The sequence below is a fragment of the Aquarana catesbeiana genome, linkage group LG01, assembly GCF_042186555.1.
Source record: "Aquarana catesbeiana isolate 2022-GZ linkage group LG01, ASM4218655v1, whole genome shotgun sequence".
Taxonomy (NCBI): domain Eukaryota; kingdom Metazoa; phylum Chordata; class Amphibia; order Anura; family Ranidae; genus Aquarana; species Aquarana catesbeiana.
This window is the reverse complement of record NC_133324.1, coordinates 891194718-891220189: the sequence shown is the minus strand read 5'-3', so window position 1 is coordinate 891220189 and position 25472 is coordinate 891194718. Positions and strand designations below refer to the sequence as shown.

Genomic DNA, 25472 nt, shown 5'->3' with positions numbered 1-25472 from the left:
GGACTTCTATAAAATAAGTGACCCAAAATCAATGTGTGAAGAACCACCTAACCCAACAATAGGGAAAAATGGTTATGTACAAAAAAACAAAAGAAATTTTTTTATAAAAAATTTAGTTTAGTGCGTCACAAATGTGTGTTACACACAAATCAAACGTGTATATGAAAAAACATCCGGGACTTCTGTGAGTGACCCAAGATCCAAATAATGTGGTGGGAAAACAATCAACAGCCACCGAGATCAATGCTGGAGGGCCAATGGATCCAAAGGTGGCATCCACGAGATCTGGTGATAAACCTCTGTGTGAAAGGTGTAGGCATATATACCCTTACCGGAGGTGGTGGACTCCCAGTCAGCGACTTGGGAGTCAAGCAGACTTGTATAGAAGCAGGGGGAGCAGCTCCTGGATCACAATAGCTGCAGAAGGTGAAGGAATGGCTACACTCACCGACTCGATCGCTTTGATCTCACCGACTTATCCCATCAAAGTTGTGAGTACTGGTTGTAGATCTAACTCCATGGACAGGAAGTCATTCCTGAGTTTAAAGAAGACATCACTCAATTGCCGAGAGATTCTGTAACCTTGCTTTTCCCCTACTCATGTATCATCTCTTCCTCCACTTTGCTGGTGCTGTTCATTTGCTGGACATGTGAGCAAGATTGGGAGCAGAGAGAAAATTGCCAAAGCCAGGTGGTGCTGCTCATTTGCTGGACATGTGAACAAGATTGGGAGCAGAGAGAAAATTGCAATTTTCTCTCTGCTCCCAATCTTGTTCACATGTCCAGCAAATGAGCAGCACCACCTGGCTTTGGCAATTTTCTCTCTGCTCCCAATCTTGCTCACATGTCCAGCAAATGAACAGCACCAGCAAAGTGGAGGAAGAGATGATACATGAGTAGGGGAAAAGCAAGGTTACAGAATCTCTCGGCAATTGAGTGATGTCTTCTTTAAACTCAGGAATGACTTCCTGTCCATGGAGTTAGATCTACAACCAGTACTCACAACTTTGATGGAATAAGTCGGTGAGATCAAAGCGATCGAGTCGGTGAGTGTAGCCATTCCTTCACCATCTGCAGCTATTGTGATCCAGGAGCTGCTCCCCCTGCTTCTATACAAGTCTGCTTGACTCCCAAGTCGCTGACTGGGAGTCCACCACCTCCGGTAAGGGTATATATGCCTACACCTTTCACACAGAGGTTTATCACCAGATCTCGTGGATGCCACCTTTGGATCCATTGGCCCTCCAGCATTGATCTCGGTGGCTGTTGATTGTTTTCCCACCACATTATTTGGATCTTGGGTCACTCACAGAAGTCCCGGATGTTTTTTCATATACACGTTTGATTTGTGTGTAACACACATTTGTGACGCACTAAACTAAATTTTTTATAAAAAAATTTCTTTTGTTTTTTTGTACATAACCATTTTTCCCTATTGTTGGGTTAGGTGGTTCTTCACACATTGATTTTGGGTCACTTATTTTATAGAAGTCCCGGATGGACCTCTCATTTACACGTTTTATTTGTGTGGAATACACATTTATGATGTACTAATCTTTCACGTTTTCTTGGTTCTTTTGCACATTACTATTTTTCCCTAATGTTGGGTTAGGTGGTTCCTTGTATATTGGTTTATATATATATTTTTGAATATATGTACATGTAGTGTTTTGTCACTTCAGGGGCTACAATAGTTTATATACGCTTCACCTTTTTATATTATTTGTATATCTTGCGGTTCTCATCATTTGTTTTGTTTTTGGTGAAGACAATAACAGTCCTTTAGGACCTAGTTTCATCAATATTCTTTGTTGTGCATACTGCCCTCCAGATACCATTCTGTTTGGCTCTGCCCAATAAAGGACATCTTTTTTTAGCGCCACACTTATTTTTATATATTTTTTTACAATTTTGTCTGATTGTTGTGTTCGGCTGCTTTGCCTCTTGGTTGGCGCATTATCATTTTTGATTTTGGTATACACAACACAATTTATTGGAACAATCTCTTTTAGATGTGTAAACAACTATGTAATGCAAGGCTTTGCCTGATTGAGAGCACGTTGAGTGAGTTGTTTAAATAAGCCCTCATGTTACGTTTTACCTTTAGGAGATTGTACAGCCAGATTTAAATGTGTATAGCAGGTCAGAGCCATAGATCTTTTTTTTTTCTGGGGTGGGGTGGGGGTGGGGGGTTAACCTCATAGACATGGAAAAAATTGTGCATGTGGAAAACTCACAGTAACAGTGGGTGGGTCTTAAAAAAAAAAAAAGTGCATATTGCAGAGAGCGTAGGGGTCAATCATGCTTGCGACGATCGGAGGGGTCAGGGGTGTGTAATGCTCTGAGTGCAGAAGTCGGGCGTGCATATCGCACAAAGCAGGGGGGACAAGAGTGTGCACAGAGAGAGCGCAGGGGTCAGGAATTTGTAACACCCAGAGTGCAAGGGTCCATGAGTAAGTAATCCACAGAGTGGTGCAGGGTCAGGAGTGTATTCCATGCACAGTACAGGAGTCAGGAGTGCGTAACGTACAGGGTGGGCAGGGGCCAGGAGAGTGCATAGGTCAGTACCACTCTTCCCCCCCTTTTTACAAAAATTGTTTACTTCCACCCTAGACCAGAAGTGACCTCATGATGACGTCCTCCGGTCCTCCAAGGCCACAGAGGAGATTAAAGATGATCTGGTCTTTTATTGGCTCTGTGACTAGCTGGTCACACCGTCAGATCATTTCTTGGGCGCGCCGGTAAAAACAGTGAGCCTGAGAAACACTGCCGCTTGTCAAAGCAATCCAGCAGGTCATGAGCCGCTTGTAACACTTCCATGAGAATGCCAGCCTCCGGTTAAAAAAAAAACTTCTGGGGTTATGGCTGATTGCTTCAGTCACAACCCCGGTAATCCATTTCAAAGCCGCAACGTATATATACGTGTTGCAGTCTTGAAGTGGTTTTAAACAAACTTACCAGACCAGTACGGTTCAGACTAAAGGAAGTCCTCCCCTGGCTGAGCCCTTGCTCTTAGCTGACAGACTGCATTAGTAGCTCCTGCTTCAGGTGCCCAGTGCAGCTGTCAGCACTAGCTGCTGTAACGTGCCGTGTTTTGCCCTGGAACGACAGCCCATCTATTTATATGGGCTGTCATGCCTTCTGAAATGCAGGGAAACAGGCCCTGCTTCCTTTTTGGAGTTGAGTCCCGCACAGGAACCGCAAGAGCAGTGCAGTTGCCAGTGCGGAAGCAATTTCTAGAGCTTGCGGCGTGCCATTTGGATTAATTGCAAATGCACACATCTCCTACTTTGTCTGTGCGGGTGGTTGTGGCTGTGGGAACTGGTGTGAACCTGCAGCGGCAATCACCTTCACACATGTGAACCAGGCCTAAAGTTGGGATCTTTGCAGAGCCTGGACATTAGCCAACAGCAGGCTTTAGCCCAGTGTGATCTGAATCTGGGTCACAGGAGTGCAGAAATAGGTGCACTCCTGTGACCCAGAAAAGAAGTATTGCCTAAAAAGCTGTGGACATACTTCTCCTTTAAAAGGACACTGTCATGAGAGAATTATGGCGGCTACCATTACTAAACTCTTTTTTTTTTTTTTAAGAATGCTAGTTTCTTGACTGTCAAGCTTAATTGCTGTTTAAGTCAATGACCTAGAACAAAAATAAAAGACCATTCATTATTTGTAGGAACTGGGTAAAGACCTACAGGAGTCGATGGAGTTCATAAGGGAAGCATAGAATATGTTTTGCAGAACATGGGGCTTACCTCAGATATGTCAGCAAAGGTGTAAGATGGATAGAAACATTTTGTGTGGCGAAAGGTGTAAGGTAGCATTGTTTTAGGTCTACACTACTATTGATGAGGAGAAACTAAGGCGATCTGTAGTTCCAACACACTTCCATTCCTACAGTCACAACGCTGCTCCTCCATTGATACAGTACAGTGAGTGAGCGTTGTCACCCTAGAGCAGAATATATCAGAGCCTGATATATTTAGAATAATATGTTGGGTTTCTTTTTGAACCTAACAGCCAATCAGCTTCTTTGAGTTTTTTTGAAACATAGATGATAACCAATAACAGTTGGTTGTTCTGTATAGCACTCTTTATTCATTATGCTCTATGTGTTTAAATACATTTTTTTTTTTTGCATACCAGGCATAGCTTATGTGTCAAACTAAGAGCATGTACGGTTGCCAAAATACTTTTAGAAGAATAAAACAATTAATTTCTACTCCCCAGCAGTACTATTTTTTGGGGGGGTTACTATAGGTGGTGGCACATTTCTGATAAATATTCCTAAGAGACACTACATCATAATGCCATTGAACTGCATCGGACAGCTCTGAGCATGTACTTACAGAATGTTCATTGCAAGTTTTGGAGTCCATGTTCACTTCTTGCGTAACTTAAAGAAAGGAAAATAATGCCAGGACAGTACGGTGTACTAGATGTGGCAAGGATTCAACCTTTAGATGCACATATTAGGAAATAAAACATTATTATTATTATTATACAGGATTTATATAGCGCCAACAGTTTACGCAGCGCTTTACAATATAAAAGGGAGACAATACAGTTATAATACAATAAAATACAAGAGGAATAAAAGTACCCTGCTCAGAAGAGCTTACAATCTAATAGGGTGGGGCAGGTGGCACAAAAGGTTGTAACTGTGGGGAATGAGCTGATGGAAGTGGTAAAAGATTAGTTAGAGATGTGATAGGCTTTCCTGAAGAGATGAGTTTTTAGGGATCGCTTGAAGGTAGCAAGAGTAGGGGATAGCCGGACAGGTGGAGGTAGTGAGTTCCAGAGGGTGGGAGAGGCTCTGGAGAAATCTTGGAGACGAGCATGAGAGGAGGAGATGAGAGAGCTTGAGAGTAGGAGGTCTTGAGAGGAGCGGAGAGGACGATTTGGGTGATATTTGGAGACAAGATTGGTGATGTAGCTCAGGGCAGAGTTGTGAATGGCTTTGTATGTTGTGGTTAGTATTTTGAATTTAATTCACTGGGTGATTGGGAGCCAGTGTAGGGATTGGAGGAGAGAGTTGGCAGACATTGAGTGGTTGGTAAGGTGGATAAGTCTGGCAGCAGCATTCATGATAGACTGAAGAGGGGATAGCCTATGGAGAGGCAGGCCAATGAGAAGGGAGTTGCAATAGTCAAGGCGAGAGATAACAAGGGAGTGAATGAGGAGCTTGGTGGTTTCATTTGTTAAAAAGGGGCGAATTTTAGAGATGTTACAGAGGTGAATTCTACAAACTTTTGACAACGATTGGATTTGAGGCTGAAATGACAAGTCGGAGTCTAGGATTACACCTAGTACACTGGCATGAGGGGAGGGACTGATAGTTGCATTGTTGATTTTGATGGAAAAGTCATGGAGGGGGCATGAGCGGGGGGGGAATATTAATAGCTCATCCATGCTGATATATCAGTTATGACAAAAATACAGTACTATTAAATAAATAAATTTGGAGACCTCACTTACACAAAGATATTGATAAGCTAGAATGAGTCCAGAGACGGATAACAAAAACGGTGAAAGGTTTAAGGGATAAAACATATCGAGAGCGACTTCATCAACTTAAAGTGGTTGTAAACTCTCCCCGACAACTTTGTCCCATGTAAATCAGCATAAGAAACCCTAATGAACACTGCTTGTAGATATCTCCTTACTTGCTTAGTATTGTTGTAATCCTTTTTGTTCTTTAGAATGACTTCATTGAGCATGCCCAGATCTCCCCTGATTTACGGCACACTCTGTGTACTTGTCTGTCTATTAGATCTTCCTACGGCACAACACTGAAATCCCACGAGACTGCATTATCACTCAGAGCTTTTTACTACACCCCACATCACATGGAGTGTAAACTTGGGCATCGGACAGCATCACTGCAGCCTTATCAGCTGAAGATGATAAGACTGACACAGGCAAACACTAGATAATCGGCACAAGTAAATACTATGAAATAAAACAAGTCCGCTATGAGCAGTGAAGCAGGGTTGCCATAGAAATGTTGGATTGAGAAGGAGGCTTGGTTAACAGTACAGGAAGTGCTCAATGTAAGGGCGGAAATACACTCTACTGTGGACTCAGAAAACAATACTTAAGATGGCGCTGCCTTACCCCTGGAAACAAGTTTTTTAAAGTTTCTTTAAACAGTAAGTAATATGCGATTTGGGCTGGATTACAGTGGCTATAGTTTGATAATTACTTATTATAATGGACTAAATGAAAAGCAGCATCAGAGTGGGAGAGTTTACTAATTAATATGTACAGTCTGGAGGAGAGAAGGGAAAGGGGAGACATGCTTGAAACCTTTAAATACATCAAGGGGTTGAGTAAGGTTCAGGAGGGCAGTTTTTCCAATATAAAAACCAAAATCAAGAACACAGAGACATGACCTCAAACTAACTGGAGGGAATTTCAAAACTAATCTTAGAAAGTATTATTTTACTGAAAGGATAGTTGATGCTTGGAATAAACTACCAGCAGAGGTAGTGAGATTCAACAGTAAATGGCCTTAAACATGCTTGGGATAAACATAGATTTATAGTCAGACAAAAAAGTTAACGAAAAAAAAAAAAAGAATAAAAAGAAAAAAAAATCCCCCAAAAAACAACACAAGCAAAACAAAAATGTTTTAATAAATAAATATAAAAATAAATAAATGGGCAGACTCGATGGACTACTGTCTTTTTCTGCCATCACTTTTCTATGTTTCTATGAATACCAGTTGACCTTATGGAAAGGCATATTCACATAGCAAACAGTGTTGTGGAATTTCAGAGTTACAGAAATGTCCCAAGGATGCCATACCCAGTTAAAAGGTGCTCTCATATATTAATTTTACGTATTTTAATTATGACCAGTGGTTGCAAAATAGTCATTAGGTCATCCTCTCCCAACAAACAATATCGGGGCAATTCATAAAGGGTGTTCCTTTAGAATTCCGCCAAGGCGCAGCACAGAAAGTATCAGTGTCTGCTTCCAATTCATTTATCTGTTACAGGCAGGTCCATAAATTTGTCCGTGTCTGCAGTGAGGAAGGAGTATCCATGCTGGACGTTCCTTCTCCAGTGCCCTCATTCCCTTCCTGGCCACTTTGCCCGTCACACTGACAGACATTTGGCCGAGAAGTTTTTTACTAGAGGTGGGCAGAGCCTGATGGGCTTTCGGGCCCTTTTGCTTACATTTAGCTTTTGGCTGGGGAATCTGCAGCTAAATAAAATAGGAGATACAGCGCTGTGCTGGCAACTGTCATATACATGACACCTTCCCAGCACTGGCACAGCATACTCTGAGTCCTGGCATACCTCTGTATGCCAATTCCGAGTTGATCTTTAAAAGATAAGTTCACCTTTTTAGCAAAAAATAATAAGAGGATTGTGAATAAATGACTTTGCTGAGTGGAGGAGCCCTGCACAGCCACATTAGTCTCAGAGTAATACCCGGCACCCAGAGAAGATGCCCAGCCACTGTCACATGTAACATGTTCCAAAAGGTGAACTTATCCTTTAAATACTGCCAGTTTCCTAAACGGAGAATTCTTTAAAAATGTATTGCTGTCACAGCAATCAATTCTTAAAGTGGAGGTAGTAAAAAAAACTACGTGAATTTGACACGTGTCAGTAATGTTACTGACACTAGCTCAAATGCTTGCTCAAATGCAAGTCTCAGTTTATTTTCTTTAAAAATAACAAACATGTCATACTTACCTGCTCCTTTCAGTGATTTTGCACAGAGCAGCTGAGATCCTCCTATTCTCGAGTCCCTCGCTGGCTCTTCTTGCCCCTCCCCCCTTCTGAGTGCCCGCACAGCAAGCAGCTTTGCTATGGGGGCACACGAGCTGAGCCGCTGCTCTGTGTGTGTCCATTCAGACACACAGCCACGGTTTGGCCCCTCCCCATCCCTCTCATTGACTCACTAACTTTGACTGACAGCAGCAGGAGCCAATGGCGCCGCACTGCCGTCTCAGCCAAAGAAGAGGGGGAGTCCCAGGCAGCCGAGACACTCCTGCAACATAGCTGGATCCAGATGGGCTCAGGTAAGTATGAGGGGGCTGCTGCACACTGAAGGTTTTTTGATCTTAATGCATAAAATTGCATTAAGATCAAAAAACCTTCTGACTTTACAACCACTTTAAGCACAGGTGGTTCTTTTTTCAAAATTGTATCTTTATTTTTTTTTTTTTTTAAAACAAAAGAACGGATATTTTACAGATAAATTATACAGTGCACAAATATCAAAAAAACATAATGATATCAAACAAAGAAATAAGAGGAACAAATAGACAATGTCCATACATATAGAGCACAGGGATGATCTGTACAGCTTGTCACAACGGAGAAAGAAAGAACAACTTGTAGTTAAGTAATAGAAATCAAAAACAGAGAGCCTTCATAAAAGTAAAAAGACAAAGTGTTTTTGTATAGGATAAATGATAAGAAACAGGTCACTCAGGAAGGCATATATAGTGACTAGGGAGGAGGAAGGGGACATAATCAAGGATATTATGATGTTAATATAATTTATGATGTGGCACTTGGCCTTGGGGTCCCATATTCTGATCGATCCCAAGGTTCCCAAACTTTATCAAATTGGGAGATAGCATCATGTACACAGAGGCCGTTAGATATTCCATCCTCCGAATCTCAGCCACTAGGTGAAGAAACCTGGACCACTTAGGGGGTGTATTAGACAACCAGCACAATGGAATACAGATAGTTCTTAATGGAACTACCACCAGAAAAAAACTAGCTGGGGCAATTCTGAATTCCCTCATAAGTTAAAAGCCATATACCTAAATCCAGGGTTTAATGACGCATTGGATTTACTAAAGGCAAATAGACTGTGCAGTTGCACTCTGCAGGTGTAGTCGCTCCAGAGCTTAAAGCGGAATTCCACCCAAAAATGGAACTTCCGCTTTAAGGGAAGGTGACCCCCTGACATGCCACATTTGGCATGTCATTTTTTTGGGGGAGAGCAGAAACCCTCTTTTTAGAGGATTCCAGCTCCCACTTCCTCCCAGGGCACCACGGCGCCGGAAGTAAGTTCACCTCTCTCCCCTCCCTCTCGGCAATCACAGCATGCAGCGCGGCTCGCACATGCGCAGTGTGTAGCCGGCTGTGAAGCCACAGCCGGATGCCCACAGTGACAATGCCGGCGCTGCAGAGAGAAGGGGGAGACGAGCGGGGCTTCCCCCACATCGCTGGACCCTGGGACAGGTAAGTGTCCGATTATTATAAGTCAGCAGCGGCAGTATTTGTATTTGAACTCCGCTTTAATAAATGAGGTAAAGCTTCACTTAGCAAAGAATACCCAATCACGTGCAAGGCAAAAAAAAAAAATTGCACATGATTGGATGATGGAATTCAGCAGAGCCTCTGCCTATTTACAAAGCTCTGGAGGAATTGCACTTTGCAAGGTGCGCAGTCTATTTTCCTTTAGTAAATCAACCTCATTGGGTCCTGAGCCTTCTATATTTTTTGCTGCAGAAGTGGAAGGTCCTTTTTTTGGGTGTCCATGTTGAAGGCCTGAGTGGCACTGACACTGATACTCTCAGGTTCCTGGTGCCAGGGAGATGCAACAGGCAGTTCGCGGACTGCAGTGCAGAATCTTCAGTCACCACACTTGGAAGCTGCACTGACAAGGTATACGCTTCTTGCTGATTCCAGAATTTTATTTAGAACAGCAAAAGGTTGATATCAGAGCAAAATCTGGTGTGTACACTAACTGCATTAAAAAAAAAAAAAATGATGCATTAAAGAATACAGAGCTGCATTTTTGTGTCTTTTCTATATATTTTGTATCGTTGGATACAACTACAGTATTAAAAAAAAAAGAAACATTTGTCAGTTTATAATAAACAGGGCTGTGTTTTTATTAAATCATTGTACAACTAAAAACCTTATACCCTTATAAAATATAAATGCAGATTTCCATAAACTTTGCCAGTTAGCCAGAGCTAGAGTCGAGTTAACTGATGCTGATGCTGCTAAATTTGTCTTGGGTATCTACGTTTCAGTAAATCTAGTTCGCGAAAAGGGGCCTTTTTGGTAATTCTGATTTATAGTAATTGCAGCATATAACGTTTTATCCCAGATAACGGGCCATAACACATCTACTGAAAAAGCTGCAAAATTATGCAATTATGGTTTGATGGATTAACACTCATATGCTGTTTTTTTTTTAATTCTTTTTTTTTTCCCCCAAAGGAAATCTACGCAAACTGAAGAACATAAAAACATGCAAACAATGGCTCTTTTAGCAATTAAACACAAGTTCCCCACCACTGCAGTGTCCAGTGGGAAACCCTTTAACCATTGTGCTGCCCTAGCAATTGGCTTATTCTATAGCACTTTTCTTAGAATCATAACCTTCCTTTACTCAGTATTGTGCCATTGTCTGCAGTTCTGATGCATTGTAGCAATACAAAAAAGCAGGCATTGACAAGGTTGTGTCACAGTGTAAAACTCTATAGAGTATTGAGATGCAGGCTCAATTTATTGCAGATAATCTGTGTGTCTTGATTTATAACCTCTGCTGGCAGTAACATTTTATTTACAGAGCTACTGGCATAGGTTGCAAATAAAAAAAATAAAAAAATCAGCATTTTTCTTATAATAAATTCCCTGTGCCGTTTTTTAATAGCATCCTGATCATTACTAATTCTAAAAAGCACCTTTATTTCTGAGTCAGCATCTAGAAATGGCTGTGTGGGGTAGAGATTGGCCTGTGATGGTAGACCCCCGGGGAATTTGGCATGGGGCTGACTGGTAGACACATCGTATATTTGCTGTTACAGATATTCATTGATTCCATAAGAAAGCATCTACCTGGGATGTGAATGCGGACTTTATCATTTTATCATTTCAAGTTCCACAAACTTAAATGGAATGGACCGCCACTAGAATGAGCATCGGATCATCTGTATATGAAGTGAAGTAATAGAAAGTAGCATAGTCATATCATAAATTAATGTTGAGTAAACATTACAATAAGTGTATTTGGTAAAAAATTATTATTTCATTTTTTATATAGGTAATGTACCTTTTTTTTTTCCAGAAGTTGTGAAGACTTTAGCAAGGTTCTCACATTCTCTGCAGTAGTGTAATGTTAGTGCCTTGATGATGCCACCCTCCCCATCCTCAGTGTGGGCCAATGAAAACCTACACTCTTTAGAATTCTGTTGAACGATGCTGGGCTTCTAGAAGAGGACCCAGAAAAACTATTGAGAGTTGAGGAGTCTGCGGGGGGGCAGAACCGAAGCTGCCACCCCTCCCATGCTCACAATACGGGTCTGACACCCTGCTTATGGAAGCGATGCACAGCAGGGTAGCAACCCATAAGCAGGGGAGTCTGAAGGGCCCAGCACAAATGCCGACAACCCTCCCTCTTCCATGCTCACCGTGTGGGCCCATGGCACCCTGCACTTCCTGAAGTGTGTTGAATGATGATGAGCTCCTGGAAGAGGGCCAGAGCAGGTGAGCAATCCAGAGCAGGGGGCAGTCTGTAGGGGGTGCACCAAGGCTGCCAACTTCCCTCCATTCCACCAGTGTGGGCCCATGGCACCCTGGAAGTTTGTTGAACTTTTTGTTGGGCTTTCAGAAGGGGACCAGAGCAGGTGAGCAATCCAAGGAAAATAAATCCTCGAGGGGCATCACTGAACAAAAAGTGAGTTTTCCAGCTAGAGCTGCATTATATATACAGGGGGTAAAATAAGTATGTCACCATTTTTCTGGGTAAATATATTTCTAAAGGTGCTATTGACATTAAATTTTCACCACATTTCGGTAACAACCCATGCAATCCATACATACAAAGAAACCAAAACAAATAAGTTCAGAAATTAAGTTGTGTAGTAAAATGGAATGACACAGGGAAAAAGTATTGAACACGTTAACTGAAATGTATTTAATACTTCGTATAAAATCCTTTTTTGGTAATTACAACTTCAAGATGCCTCCTGTATGGAGAAACTAGTCGCATGCATTGCTCAGGTGTGATTCTGGCAAATTCTTACACACAAACCGTATTCAAATCTTGAAGGTTCCGTGGGCCTCTTCTATGAACTCCCATCTTTAGTTCTTTCCATAGATTTTCTATTGGATTCAAGTCAGGTGATTGGCTGGGCCATTCTAGCAGCTTTATTTTCTTCCTTTTGAAGCCAATTGAGAGTTTCCTTGGCTTTGTGTTTGGAGTCATTGTCTTGCTGAAATGTCCACCCTCATTTCATCTTCATCATCCTGGTATCAAGAATGTCTTGGTACATTTTTCCATTCATCCTTCCCTCAGTGATATGAAGTTTGCCAGTACTGTATGCTGAAAAACAGCCCCATACCATGATGTTCCCACCTCCAAACTTCACTGTTGGTATGGGGGTGTTTTTTGGGGTGATGTGCAGTGTGCCATTTGACCTCCAAACATGGTGTGTATTATGGCATCCAAAGAGTTCAGTTTTTGTCTCATCTGACCAGACTATATTCTTCCAGTATTTCACTTTCACTTGCCTAAATGTTGTGCAGCAAACTTTAAACAAGCTTTAACATGCTTTTTCTTCAGCAATAGAGTCTTGCGTGGTGAGTGTGCGTACAGGCCATGGCGGTTGAGTGCATTACTTATTGTTTTCTTTGCAACAGTTGTACCTGCTATTTCCAGGTCTTTCTGAGGCTCTCCCTTGCTCTTGAACAACTCTTCTGATGATTCTTTTCACTCCTCTGTGAGAAATCTTGCGAGGAGCACCTGGTAGTGGCCGGTTAATGGTGAAATGATGTTATTTCCACTTCCAGATTATGGCCCCATCAGTGCTCACTGGAACATTCAGTGTTTAGTAATCCTTCTGTAAACAATGCCATCAGTATGTTTTGCAACAATAAGGTTATAAAGGCCTTGAGAGAGCTCTTTGCTTTTACCCATCATGAGATGTTTCTTGTGTGACACCTTGGTTATGAGACACCTTCAGTTGAGCCTGAACCAGCTAATATTAATTTGCACTGACAAGGGGCAGGATTGCTTTCTAATTACTGATAGATTTCATCTGGTGCTCCCTTTCTTCATGTGTTCATTAAAAAAAAAAAAAATCTGAGCACATGGAGCCTAATTTACTTACCTAGCATCAGGAACTGAGTGACCCAGTTGCTTGGAGGGAGGAACAGCCAATATGCATTCCCTACATGTGTTCTGCAGTTTGAAGCCACTTTTTGAAGAACTGCCATGTTTTGAGGGAGGAGACCCAACATGTAATACCCTACCTGGGATGCACATTTGATGAAAACACTAGTCAGAAACCAGAAGTAATAGGGCTATTTCAAAACAAATGTCAGTTTACTGAGGTCATATCTGTGAAAGATCATTTCTGATTAGTAGGTCCACACGCTCGCACGTTGCTCTGCTAAATAAACCCACATCTGCTGAATATCTAGTGAAAATAGAGATCATTATTCAGTATATAAAAAAGTAGAAAGTGGAAATTAATCATGAGGAAAAATATAGCTTTGAGACCGGAGTCTCTAATTAAAAGAAGCACTTATCTTGTCCACGTTGAGATAATTGCATATTTCAGAAGTGCTTGTTTTGATGTGCAGGATCAGTAAACAGTACTATCTTGTAAAACAGGATGGTTCAGAGCGCAGGCGGCTAGAGGCCACTGCCGAGATGACATTCATGCAGTAAGGCGGATTTCTATTACATCTAATTACTCGCTATTGAGGTGTAGGTCTGCACAGATTGTTTTTTTTCTTCTATACTGAAATTTTGCTGAAGGCAAAAAAGTGATACTGTAAATCCCCATCTCTGTGATTATTATTATTATTTTATTTTATTTTTTGCACAAACATATACTGCACTGAGCATATCAGATTGATGTCAAGGTTTCATAAAAGCCAGTAGGGAAAAGTATTTAAATGCATGATATTAGGTTGAAACGATGCCCTCAAGACATTCTTTGTTGGGTAGTCCGGATGCCTCCCATTGACATCTATCTCCAGCAGATTAGGCGAAATCTTTTAATAACATTGGATATATGCAGAGATAAAAGCAGTTTATTAAAGGGCAAAGCTTAGCTTGATCTTTGTTGGTTAGATAAAATGCTGTGGTATAGACTTCCACAATGAGCTTAATCCTAAACTATTACGTTCATCGTGAACTTTTTTGCTTTTGAGGCCCAACTCCAGCCAGATGCTTTTTTTTTTTTTTTTTTTTTTTTTGGTTTTTTTTTTTGTTTAGTTTTTTTTTTGTCTATCAATAGTGGGTTAGGGTTTGAATCTCTGTCAAACTTAAAGTATTTGTAAAGTCACAACAAACTAAAACAATTTTTCAATACTGTTTTAAAGTGGTTGTAAACCCTTTACAACCACTTTAACCTACAGGTAAGCCTAGATTAAGGCTTACCTGTAGGTGCTTGAAATATCTCCCAGACCTGCACGGTCTAGGAGATATTTGCAAATCACCGTGGTTAGAAAGGGCATGCTGTGCCTTTCAAGCTCGGGTCATGCTGTTAAAGGCAGCTCCTGCGCGGGAGTGACGTCTCGCGCCGTCACGCGACTCCGGCCAGTCTCAGAGCCGGAGTTCGTGGCTCCCGAAGGAAAAGGGGTGAAGAATGGACCCTCGCTACTAGCGAGGAAGATGGGGACAGCGTGGGCTTCTCCTGCAGGTAACTGTCAATTAATGGGCTACTATGCAATGCATAGTAGCCCATTATGCTTTACCTTTGCAGGGAAACAAAGAGGAAGTAACACCCATCAGGGTTTAAAAAAAAAAAAAAAAAATCTTGCCTTTCTTATTTTGGTGGTCACATGACTATTCAGTCCCCTCTCTGCTCCCAGCTCTTAGGGGGCTGGTGGAAATGGACAAATCCCCCATTTATGGCTTCAACCGATGTTACAAGTCCCAGGATCTCTCTTGCTCCAATGAAACCTATGAAGTATCCTCAGGCTTGAAGGCAGGAACACAGAGATGATTGAGATCCCTTATCACTATCACTACCTGCCTACAGCAGTTTGGCTGGGGGGAGTGACAGCAGTATTCAGACTTAAAGTAATTGTAAAAGTTGTAATTAAAAAAAAAAAAATAACAAACATGTTATACTTACCTGCCCCGTGCAATGGTTTTTCACAGAGCAGCCCTGATTCTCTTCTTTTTTGGTTCCCCCATTGGCAGTCCTTGCTCCCCCCCCCCCCCCCCCCCGCTGAGTGCCCCCAATAGCAAGCCTCTTGCTATGGCGGCACTCAAGAAGGCTTGCATCAATTTACACACACAGCGCAGCTCATAGCCCCCCACCCCCCACCCCGGAGCATGTGCTCCTCATTCGCTCACTGGCTGTGATTGACAGAAACAGAAGCCAATGGCTGCTGTATGAGCCAATGAGGAGAGAGAGACCCGGGAGATCCACTGCTCTCATGCGCATAGCTGGATCAAGATGGGGGATCAGGTAAGTTAAAAGAGGGGGCTGGAGAGGGGAGCTGCACCGAGAAATGTTTTACCTTAATGCATAGAATGCATTAATATGAAAAAAAATATCTGCCTTTAGAACCACTTTAAGGACTACAGACACGCCATGTGTCAGCACAGTGTCCTGTAGATCATAAGTAGGTAGAAATGCAAACTGACCATGCTAGGATCCACATCTTGCGTGGTCAGTTAGAAACAAGGAAATTGTTCAGCACGTTTTACAGCAATAAAGCGACATTAGAGAGATTGCTGTGGGCTGTAAAGTAGTCCCCAGTTTTGACCTTTAAGTTTCATACACCTTATGTCTTTTGATGAAAAATGAACTAATAGTGAAAAAATATCCTGGACGCCCCTCTGGATCCCACTGAACATAATGGACATGATGCTTTCAAATGTATATTTATCTTTCTATTTGGGTTTCAACTTTAAAGTGTTACTAAACCTAGGACCCTGTATTCACTATATCTGGTCTCCCACAGTACACAGAATATGGAAAAATATACCTGCATGCATATTTAAATGAAAAAATATTTTTTTGCCAATTAAGCTTAATCATCGTCGCGAATACTAGCCTATAACAGCGTTGATGGAGGAATCTGCACCACCAGCTATTGCTGCCAGAATTCCTGAACAGTAACTGCACATGATGGGCTGCAGTCGCTGCTCGACAAACACTTTTCCAGCACCTTCAATTTCGAAATTGACTTTTATCAAATGGGGTGGTGCCGACAGGGCCACCCATCGCTTAAATGCTGGTCGATTCAGCAGAAAATTCAAGCCATGTTTGTTTCTGACAATTGCGCGGCCGTGCGACGTTGCACCAAAACAAAATTGGCGTCCTTTTTTGCCCAAAAAATAGAGCTTTATTTTGGTGGTATTTGATCACCTCTGCGGTTTTTTTTTTTATGCTATAAACAAAAAAAGAGCGACAATTTTGGAAAAAAAAGCAATATTTTTTACTTTTTGCTGTAATAAATATCCCCCATAAATATATAAAAAAAACTAATTTCTTTCCTCAGTTTAGGCCATTAGGTATTCTTCTACATATTTTTGGTAAAAAAATCGCCATAAGCATATATTGATTGGTTTGCGCAAAAGTTATAGCGTCTACAAAATAGGGGATAGTTTTATGGCATTTTTATTAGTTTTTTTTATTTATTAGTAATGGCAGCGATCTGCGATTTTTATCGTGACTGCGACATTATGGCGGACACATGGGACACATTATTTTGGGACCATGGTCATTTATACAGCGATCAGTGCTATAAAATGCACTGATTACTGTGTAAATGACACTGGCAGGGAAGGAGTTAAACACTAGGGGGCGATCAAGGGGTTAAGTGTGTCCTCGGGAGTGATTCTAACTGTGGGGGGGGATGGGCTACTACTCACATGACAGCGATCACTGCTCCCAATGACAGAGAGCTGTGATCTCTGTCATGTCACTAGGCAGAACGGGGAAATGCCTTGTTTACAAAGGCATCTCCCCGTTCTTCCGCTCCGTGACACGATCGCGGGCGTCCGGCGGACATCGAGTCTGCGGGACCCACGGTCATGGAGCGCGCGGCGGGCACGCCCACAATGGCGCTTCTTAAAGGGGACGTACTGGTACGCCCATTTGCCCAGCTGTGCCATTGTGCCTGTGTATATCGCGCGCTGGTTGGCATGTGGTTAAAGTGTTACTAAACCCAGGACTCTGCATTCACTATATCTGGTCTCCCATAGTACACAAAACATGGAAATGCAATTATTTTTGTAAATATAAACTGCTAAATACCTTTTCTGATCAACAGTATATAGCAGTCTTGTAACTTCAGTGTCTGGTTAAAGCTTGTAGGAGGAGTTTTCATTCTACTCTGACTGTCCTATGAGGCTGCAGGACCCCTGACCTTCTGTCTGGACAGTGCTTATTGGCCCTGTGTTAATCACATGCACTCTCCCAAAAAAACAAAAACTCTCTCGCAATACACACCAAACTGAGCATGCGCAGAGTGACTCCAAAGGCTCTGTACTATCAGGAGATGGATTGGGGACTGTGGAGGAAGGGGAGGATCAGATACACAGCCGTTTTACGCAATGCAGAGGATTAACCCCTTAGGTTCCACAGTGAGTATAACAAGTATGCTTTATTGCAAATACAGACTGATTTTAATGTTGTGGGTTTAGTAACACTTTAACGCATAAAGTTGCCTTTTGGGAGACCTGTCCTCCCCATGACTAGAGAGGTGAGGATTAAATTAGTAGAATACTTCATCTTTCAGGGTTTACTATAATTGCATTATTTACTTGTATTCTTTCCCTGATGTGTTGGGCATTTGCACTTGATAGCTAGTTGTATATTTTATTTCAACTGTGTAGTTATCTTTTTGTTTGGAGATCAACTTTAACACATAAAGTCGTTTTTTGTGAGACCATTCCCCCCCCCCCATGACTTGAGAGGTAAGTCATTATGGAGGGGAACAGCCTCATGGGTAGCCAGAACAGATAAAGGCTGTGTATAATCGTTCTCATTTTCTGTGTGATTACATGGCTGATGTTACTGACAGATCGAAGAATCGGATCCTGAATGACTTCATCCTGCCTGTAGAAGAAGCCATTTGGCCGGCACTGTGAACAGTTTGGGAGCCCCTAGGAATACAAGTGTTTGCATTATGTAGAAATCAGCCGCAGCAGTAGATGTTCTTATGCTGAGCTCCATTCTGGCTCTTTTTATTGTTGAACTTCACAAAGTCAGCACAGTTCTCCTTTGAGCCGCCACTCAGGGAAACGGCTTCTAAAACCTCCCGTGAAGAAAGCAAGTGTCTTGCTTCACACATTCCCTTTGTTGTCTTTCAGCATCAATTTGTTACCACTGAGCACCTCATATGTGTTTTCCCCACGCTTCATTTTGTTTCCATATTCTTGTTTTCAGTTCCCAGGATGACATACGCTCCTCTCCGCTCCACTCCGCCGCCAGCAGTGACTATGACAGTGTCTCTGTCACTTCATGTAGTCTCTCCAGCATTTCCACTCTGAGGTAATAACGAGTCTCCCAGACTCCTCTGCTCTCCTCGCAGCGCCCTCTTCTAATAGCATCCTTTTTTTTCTCTCTATCTGTGATGGAAATGGTGCTCTTTCCCTCCTGTGTGCATATTTCGCAAACTAATCACAACTTCAATGCTCACGACATGCTGAGGCGCTGTGCTTTCCTCCGTGTTGCCTGTCTCTTCTCTCCTGACCATATGCTATTTGTGCCTTGTAATTCTTCCTGGCTTATTGAAGAACACAAGTTCAAGATAGTTTGGTGTCAATGAAAAACTTTTAAAAAAACTTTAAAATTGGTACAGAGATATTCCAATGCAACGTATTTGTGTTGGTGTGTTTGAGATTTTCCATTTCCATCAAAGAGAACCAGTCACCAAAGTGTCATTTGTACTAATCTGAGTCTCCACTTTTGAATTGTTATTTTGATTAAGCCTTATTTTTCAGGGATTTCTTGAGTTTTATTAATTACTTGTATTTCTTCCCTGTCTGAGCAAAAATCAGCCTGTAAGACCATACTATCCCCTGACTGGAGTCTGTGCTATGACACTTCAAAAGCTGTCATAGGACAAAGGTGCTGACCAGATTACGTGAATTAAAACAAATTGCTAATTGTCGATTTTTGCCCTGATCTAGCAGTCTGGACAGTGTCCCTTTTATAGGCCTTCAGCTCAGGTGAACCTCCATGGGGATCTTAAGGGCTGACACCGAGCTCACATTTCTTTTTTAAATAAGATTTTAATTTAAGAGATGTTTTGTAAAGTCACACAGGACACATGAGTAGCAAGAAAGACAAAAAGTAGCTCGATACATTTTCTTCCACTAGTGAGCGTGAACATTCCTCACGGCAGAACACAATTAAAGAACAGCACGAGAAGCGGTAAATAAAGACCAGACTTTCTCACATTAGACAATAAGAGGGGACATCACCTACATCTATCCGGACTATATATGGACCCAAGTTTGCACATTGCATTACATATAAAATATGTACGTTTCTTAAACGAGAAATACCTACTCTATTCAGATGCCTAGATTTGCAGATACCCGCTTCAAGGCTAGCATCCTGCAAGCAGCAAAAAGGGATCTAGACACCCCCAAGGATTGGCATGGAGGACCATGAGAAAAGAATAATAACAACCCAGGATTCAGGTGAGAGGATCAAATCAACACCAAGACGATTAAGGATTGTAATCACACCATCCCAGTACCTCCGCAGTTTGGTACAACACCATAGAAGGTGTATGAGGTTCCCCTGTGGAAGCAAAAATCAGGAGGCAAACCAACAGACATTCAAGAGTGCAATAACTTGAATAAGGATACCATTTTGGCAGACTGTAGGGTATCATCTCAAATGGAACCCAGATCCACCTTCCACTTCCTGAGCAGAAAGTTGTCCAGTAGTTGGCATAGGCTGCTGATGTAAGACATTTGGTATGGTCCACTTGAAACACATCATCAAATAATAAGATAGGGAAGAAAAATATAGGATGAATTTTGCTGTGTTTAAAATGCATTTCGAAGTACTGGTAGAACCATTTCTGGTCCAGCTCAAAATTGTGAGCAAAGTTGCTGAAAACATTTAAAAGAGAAGCATGGGATTCATTAAAAAAAATCTATATCTACTCACATCAGTCCAATGCAGCATCTGTCCTCACCGGCTCTAAGACCAGGAACTGAGCGATTAAACACTGCTGATAGCTCAGCTCTTGGTCTTCAGGCTGCAGAATGCCGGTGACTGCCAGTCACTGGCTTTTTGCCCTGCCCCTCCAGCACTCACTAGAGCACTGGACTGTGGAGGGATTAGGAGCAGCTGGCTCAGGCTCTCAGTGGCTGAGTGGCTGAGCAAGCTGCTGGACCAGACATCTGTGTGCATCCTAACCATATGGTCGGGATCTTTTCAGAGCATTTGGAGTTCCTCTGCTCATTGATGCTGTTGGCTGAAAATAGGTCACAGGTGTGCAACATGAAGTGATGATCAATAGAAGTAGGGCCAAAAGAGCTTTGGGTAAACTTATCCTTTAAAGCAGCCATCTACATAAAAATGTGATAAGGTAGTGACCCCAGCCCTCTCCCAACTCTGAAATCCCTGCAGGTTAATAGGCTTAGCTAGAAGCTTGTTGGAGCAGAGAGGAATCAACCTGGTGTTTCCAGTGATCCCAAATAAACTCTTTGTAACCTCCCAAACCTTTCCCATCAGAATGGTGGGGCAGTGGTTGGGACTTCAGGTAGCTGTCCAGAATGTGTAGTGGCCTCTTGCTCTGAAATAGGGAGGAAAGTATATTGTACAAGGATATAGTTGGAATGCATCACTCCCAAGCCAGCTATCTGTTGGGTGGGAATAAAATAAACTCACAGATTCAGAGCTGAAAGGCCACCACAAGGGCAAACAAGTATGCTTTTTGAGACTTTGATAAGGGATCTATTTTTAAATAGCGTGAAAAAAATGTATAAATAGACCCCTATATGTTACATATTAGAGTCATACGTGTACATAGAGCTGGATTAGAATAGGCGCAGTATAGCGTTTGTATGGGGAGAGAGGAAGCCTACCTGAAACCAACAAATGTCAATATACAGAAGCTAATAATAAACCAGCCAGGTGATAGAGAAGGCGCTTAGAGGCTGTAAAGTCAGCAGAAACATACTATGTGCTATATAAAGCAAGTCACGTGCCTTGCCAGTTATGGTTCACATGACCTGAATCTGCCGTGTAGGTTCACATAACCTACAGCAGCTTTGCCTTATGGCCCTGATTTTATCAGGTTTTTTTTTGCTTTGGCTGAAGACTGTTGAGAGCACCCTGGTACACGACTTTGCTTGAAGATCCTTAGTACCATGGCATGTGCTTTTTTTTACGGGAAATAAGTACGTTTTCATTTTACTCCCCCTTTCCTAAAAACCTGCCTTCTATTCAAGAAGACCTAACAAACCTTAGTCTATAGTTTTTTGGTAGTGTATCTGCAACTTGAATCATCTCCAAGGAAGCAGCTCCAGCTTTCTTTATTGATTTAGTAATTCCACGTAGATTGTTATAACAGAAGGGTAACATATTATGTGTTAAAGTAGGTGGAAAAATAGAGAGAAATGGATGATACAAGAAGAGTCCTTTTTTTTTTTTTTCAATTATAAATTTTTATTCAACTCCAAAAAAAAAGGGGAAGAGGTCCCCACAATACAATAATATCACGTACAGTATCGAGATTATGATCTATGTACATCATCAATGGTACTTACGTGTCAAACATGTTTCAACACATAAGTTAACATGGAACAGAGGGCTAAGAATTTGATCTCTGTTGGATCTACACCCTCTGGTGTCAATTTACTTGTGGATGACAGAGAGTAGGGCCTCTGTCCCCTAACTTTTTCACTTTTTCTTTCGGAGGGGGAAGGGGGGAGCAGAGGAAATGAGAGGTGGGGGGGTGCGAGACATGACGGTAGCCAAAGTTTATGGGTTTAAGAGAACTGGCGGGGTGCTCTGTGTCCCCAGAAGACATCCCTCATCCGAATAGATAAAGACGTTCCATTTGTCACAAGAAGAGTCATTACAGTAAGTAATCAATAGGAGAAATTAACGACAGAGAAAAATTAAGAATAAAACCAAAGGACTAGGGAGCAGTCACAAGCATCTGAAGCCACGATCTCTATAATTATCGTGGAAGGTCATTATTCTAGAAAAACCATGAACTAAAAATGTTTAAAATGCAGTGGCAAACTTTGCAGGTTAATCAGAGTGCCTTAACTTTATTTACAGGTCAAGATAATTTCTGCTTGGGGATCTCTTTAACCGCTCGAGTCCTACCCTGTATATACCCCTTCATTACCAGACCATGTCTCAGTTTTCAGTGCTATGATAGGTTGACAATTACTTGGTCATGCAACACAGTACTGTACAGGTCAACACTGTACCCCCCTGGCTGTGCTCAGTGATGATCATTGTGTCCCTCATTCCCTACTGCTGATCAGTGTGCCCCACTTTCCTTGATAGTCACAGGATTGCGCATATCAAGCGGTGCCTGCAGAAGAACGAGTATCAGGAGGTTCGGCAGCAGAGGAAGAAAGAGTGGGCTGTAAGATTTAAACACAATACTTTGTCCGTGGTATTAGCTGCCTAATGACAGTGTCTTAGGACATTCAACAGGCACACTGGCCAACTGTGCCCTATTTCTGTAGTGTCATTAAACATCACTTCAGAAATAAATGTCCACCTCCCTGTGTTTTTTTTTTTGTTTTTTTGTTTTTTTACAAGGAGGAGTAAAAAAATGTATGCTGTTTTGCTTGAGCACTGTTGCAGACCACATCAGGTAAGACTTTGCTAACAGCAACATATTAAAACACTAAGAAGAAAAAGTGGGCAATTCTGCCTATGGAGGCACGATGCTGGCAAACCAGAGTCTTAGGGGCAATGAATCTGACACCCAGCAAATTTTTACTGCAGGTAAATCTTCTTGGTGCATGTGTGTTTACATGATAGTGATTGATTCACCACCAGTTAATACTTGGTGAAAGTCACATTTACTGCCCTGTAAATATGCCCCTTGGGGTCACATGTACCTTCTTTGAAGTAGGCGGGCTGGTATGCATTTTAATCGCATGCTCCCCAAAAGCTATGAAGGAGGGTTTGCTGTAGAGGCTCTTGTTGGTAATGTGGTACAGGAAGGACATTTGATCTACAAAACACTGAATAGGTATGACACCGGGAGGCATCAGCCTCTAAAGCAAGGGTCTCCAAACTTTCTAAAGAAAAGGGCCAGTTTACTGTCCTTCAGACTTTAGGGGGTCCAAGCTGTGCCCAGTGGTAGTAAACAATGCCAGATCTTTTGGTATTAAGGGGAGAAGTATTTGGTGTCTTTGGAAGGAATAGTGCCCCATCGTTGGTGTCAGTGGAATGAATATTGCCCTGTTATTGGTTCGGTGACAGGAAAAATGCCTCAAGGGCTGGGTAAAGGCAAGCAAATGGCCACAGTTTGGAGACCACAGCTCTAAAGGTTGGGGGTGAGGTGGAGAGTTCATCCTCCACTTAGCTGTGGTGGCACTGGAACTAGAAAAATAGCTGCCTTTTAATGGTGCTGTCACCAACATAGCATGTAGGAACTGTATCCCAGATCAAGATAGAGATCTAGTGTCTAATAAATCAAGAATGTAAGAGGTAAGGCAGGCCATAAATTAGTCTTTTTTTTTTTTTTTTTTTTTCCAAGCAGCGGGTTGAACTGAGAAAAAAAAAAATAACCCCATTCCCTCATCCCCATCCACACACTCTGTAAGGATGGGGAAATCCTCCCTGCTGAGCTTTTGTATTCAGACAGTGGAGAGACTTCCCTGCCATCAAAATATACTGATCGAGTGGGGAAAATCCAACAAGGTTATTGTACAGAAGTCAATCTGTATCATCTATACAACCTCCCTGCCCATACATGGATCAAAATTTGGCCAGTCCCTAATGAACCAACTGAATTTTCAACCCATGTATGGCTAGTTTTAGGTACATTGATTATGGATTGCTACAGATAAAAACAAAAATTGCCTACAAAAGTCAGTTCTGTAGACTGTTTCAGAAAAGAGTTGGGCACTTTCCTAAAATAAAATATAAAGGGTCACCATGATTTTAAAAATGCACCACAGAATGTCGGGCAGAGATTTATCCATTTACTACTTGGGTCAAGAGGGAATTTTTTCCTGTTAGAGCAAATTGAACCAGACTTAATGACTTTCTGTTAGCTGCCTGTGGATCATCGAGTGTTTCAGGATGCATTTTATTTTCTTTTGTGCTCATTTTATGGACATAAAACAATTTCCGACCTAGTTTTGTAACGTTGCTGTGTAGCCTATTGCTTCTCCAACTCTTTCATGTTTTCTAACAGAAATAATTTAGTCTCCCAAAAGTGTGAGCTTCACCGTCAGCTCAGTTTACTGATAACAAGCAGTGCTGACCTTCCAACATAATGAAAAAAATAATGGCAGGACATATAATAGCTCATTATAGCTGAATCCCCATCCTTAGGTCAGCCTTCCGCCACCCTGCAGTCACCTAGCACATGCTGTGACAATGTGTGTATTGTCATGTAAATAGAACCGCATAGAACACATCTTATTCATTTGCTGGATTCTTCTACCAGCTCTGCAAATTCGTCATACAGAAAGAGCACGCCTGCAAAACAGTTGCATTGTTTGTGTATGTAATTATGCAATTGCTTAAAATAATACCAGACTATCCCCATAAGCCATCTCGACATTACATTCATCTAACAGATAAGGTCAGCTTTAAATAAACTTGCAGAACCACATTATATACAGAGGTTTGCAACTTAGCTCGGTAAACTCCTGTGTACAATGTTTATGATTGGTTCTGGCTGTGTTACATAAATGTTCACCTGCCACATGGGAAATATGGATTATCATTTCTGGCCTCTTGAAATTGATGGCTGGCTGAGTCTGGCTTTAGTACTTTAGATTCATAGACCTAGAGCACATGTGTCGCACACAAGGCCCGTGGGTCAAATCTGGCCTGCCAGGCCATTTCATGTGGCCCTCAAACAAGGCTTTTTTTTTTTTTCATCCTAGAACGTAACGTGGTGGAATGGAGTTCTGCCACCTCTGGCTCTCACCCTCCGCTCCCCACTTGCCACAGTCATTTGTAAATACAGAAGCTTTCTGTGCAAGGACAGAATCAAAGAAAGAGATGATAGAAGGCGCGTGGCCTAGCGCATTATCCTTGGTAAAAAGTTTTATTGAACAACAGAAGTATCGTACTCACATTTGGTAACTGGAATAAAATCATATCATTCCTCTTTAAAAGTCCGTATACAACTAACCATGTCCCATAGGGTTATCAGGTAGTATAATCGACGAGGGAGATGCAGGTACAGTGTGGTAATAGGTGGGATGGGGTGGGGCTGGGCTGCACTGTGATCACTATTTGTGCTTAGGTGCAGAGATGTTGACCAATGATCTTGCTGCAAGTGAGAAAGGCAGAGCTGTCTACACTGCAGGGAGGTACTAGAGCTTGG

General features: G+C 42.0%; 1 protein-coding gene across 4 annotated transcripts in view; it reads left to right on the top strand.

The window, feature by feature from the left end:
* ZFYVE28 (zinc finger FYVE-type containing 28) overlaps positions 1–25472 on the top strand; it is a 331742-nt gene that overhangs the window by 226410 nt on the left and 79860 nt on the right. For 2 of the 4 annotated variants that reach the window (XM_073610908.1, XM_073610907.1), the window contains exon 9: positions 18353–18457. The exons of the other annotated variants lie outside the window; for them this stretch is intronic. In XM_073610908.1, coding sequence (XP_073467009.1) covers positions 18353–18457 — 105 coding nt within the window. The remainder of the gene's footprint in view (positions 1–18352; positions 18458–25472) is intronic. 4 annotated transcript variants of the gene reach the window in all.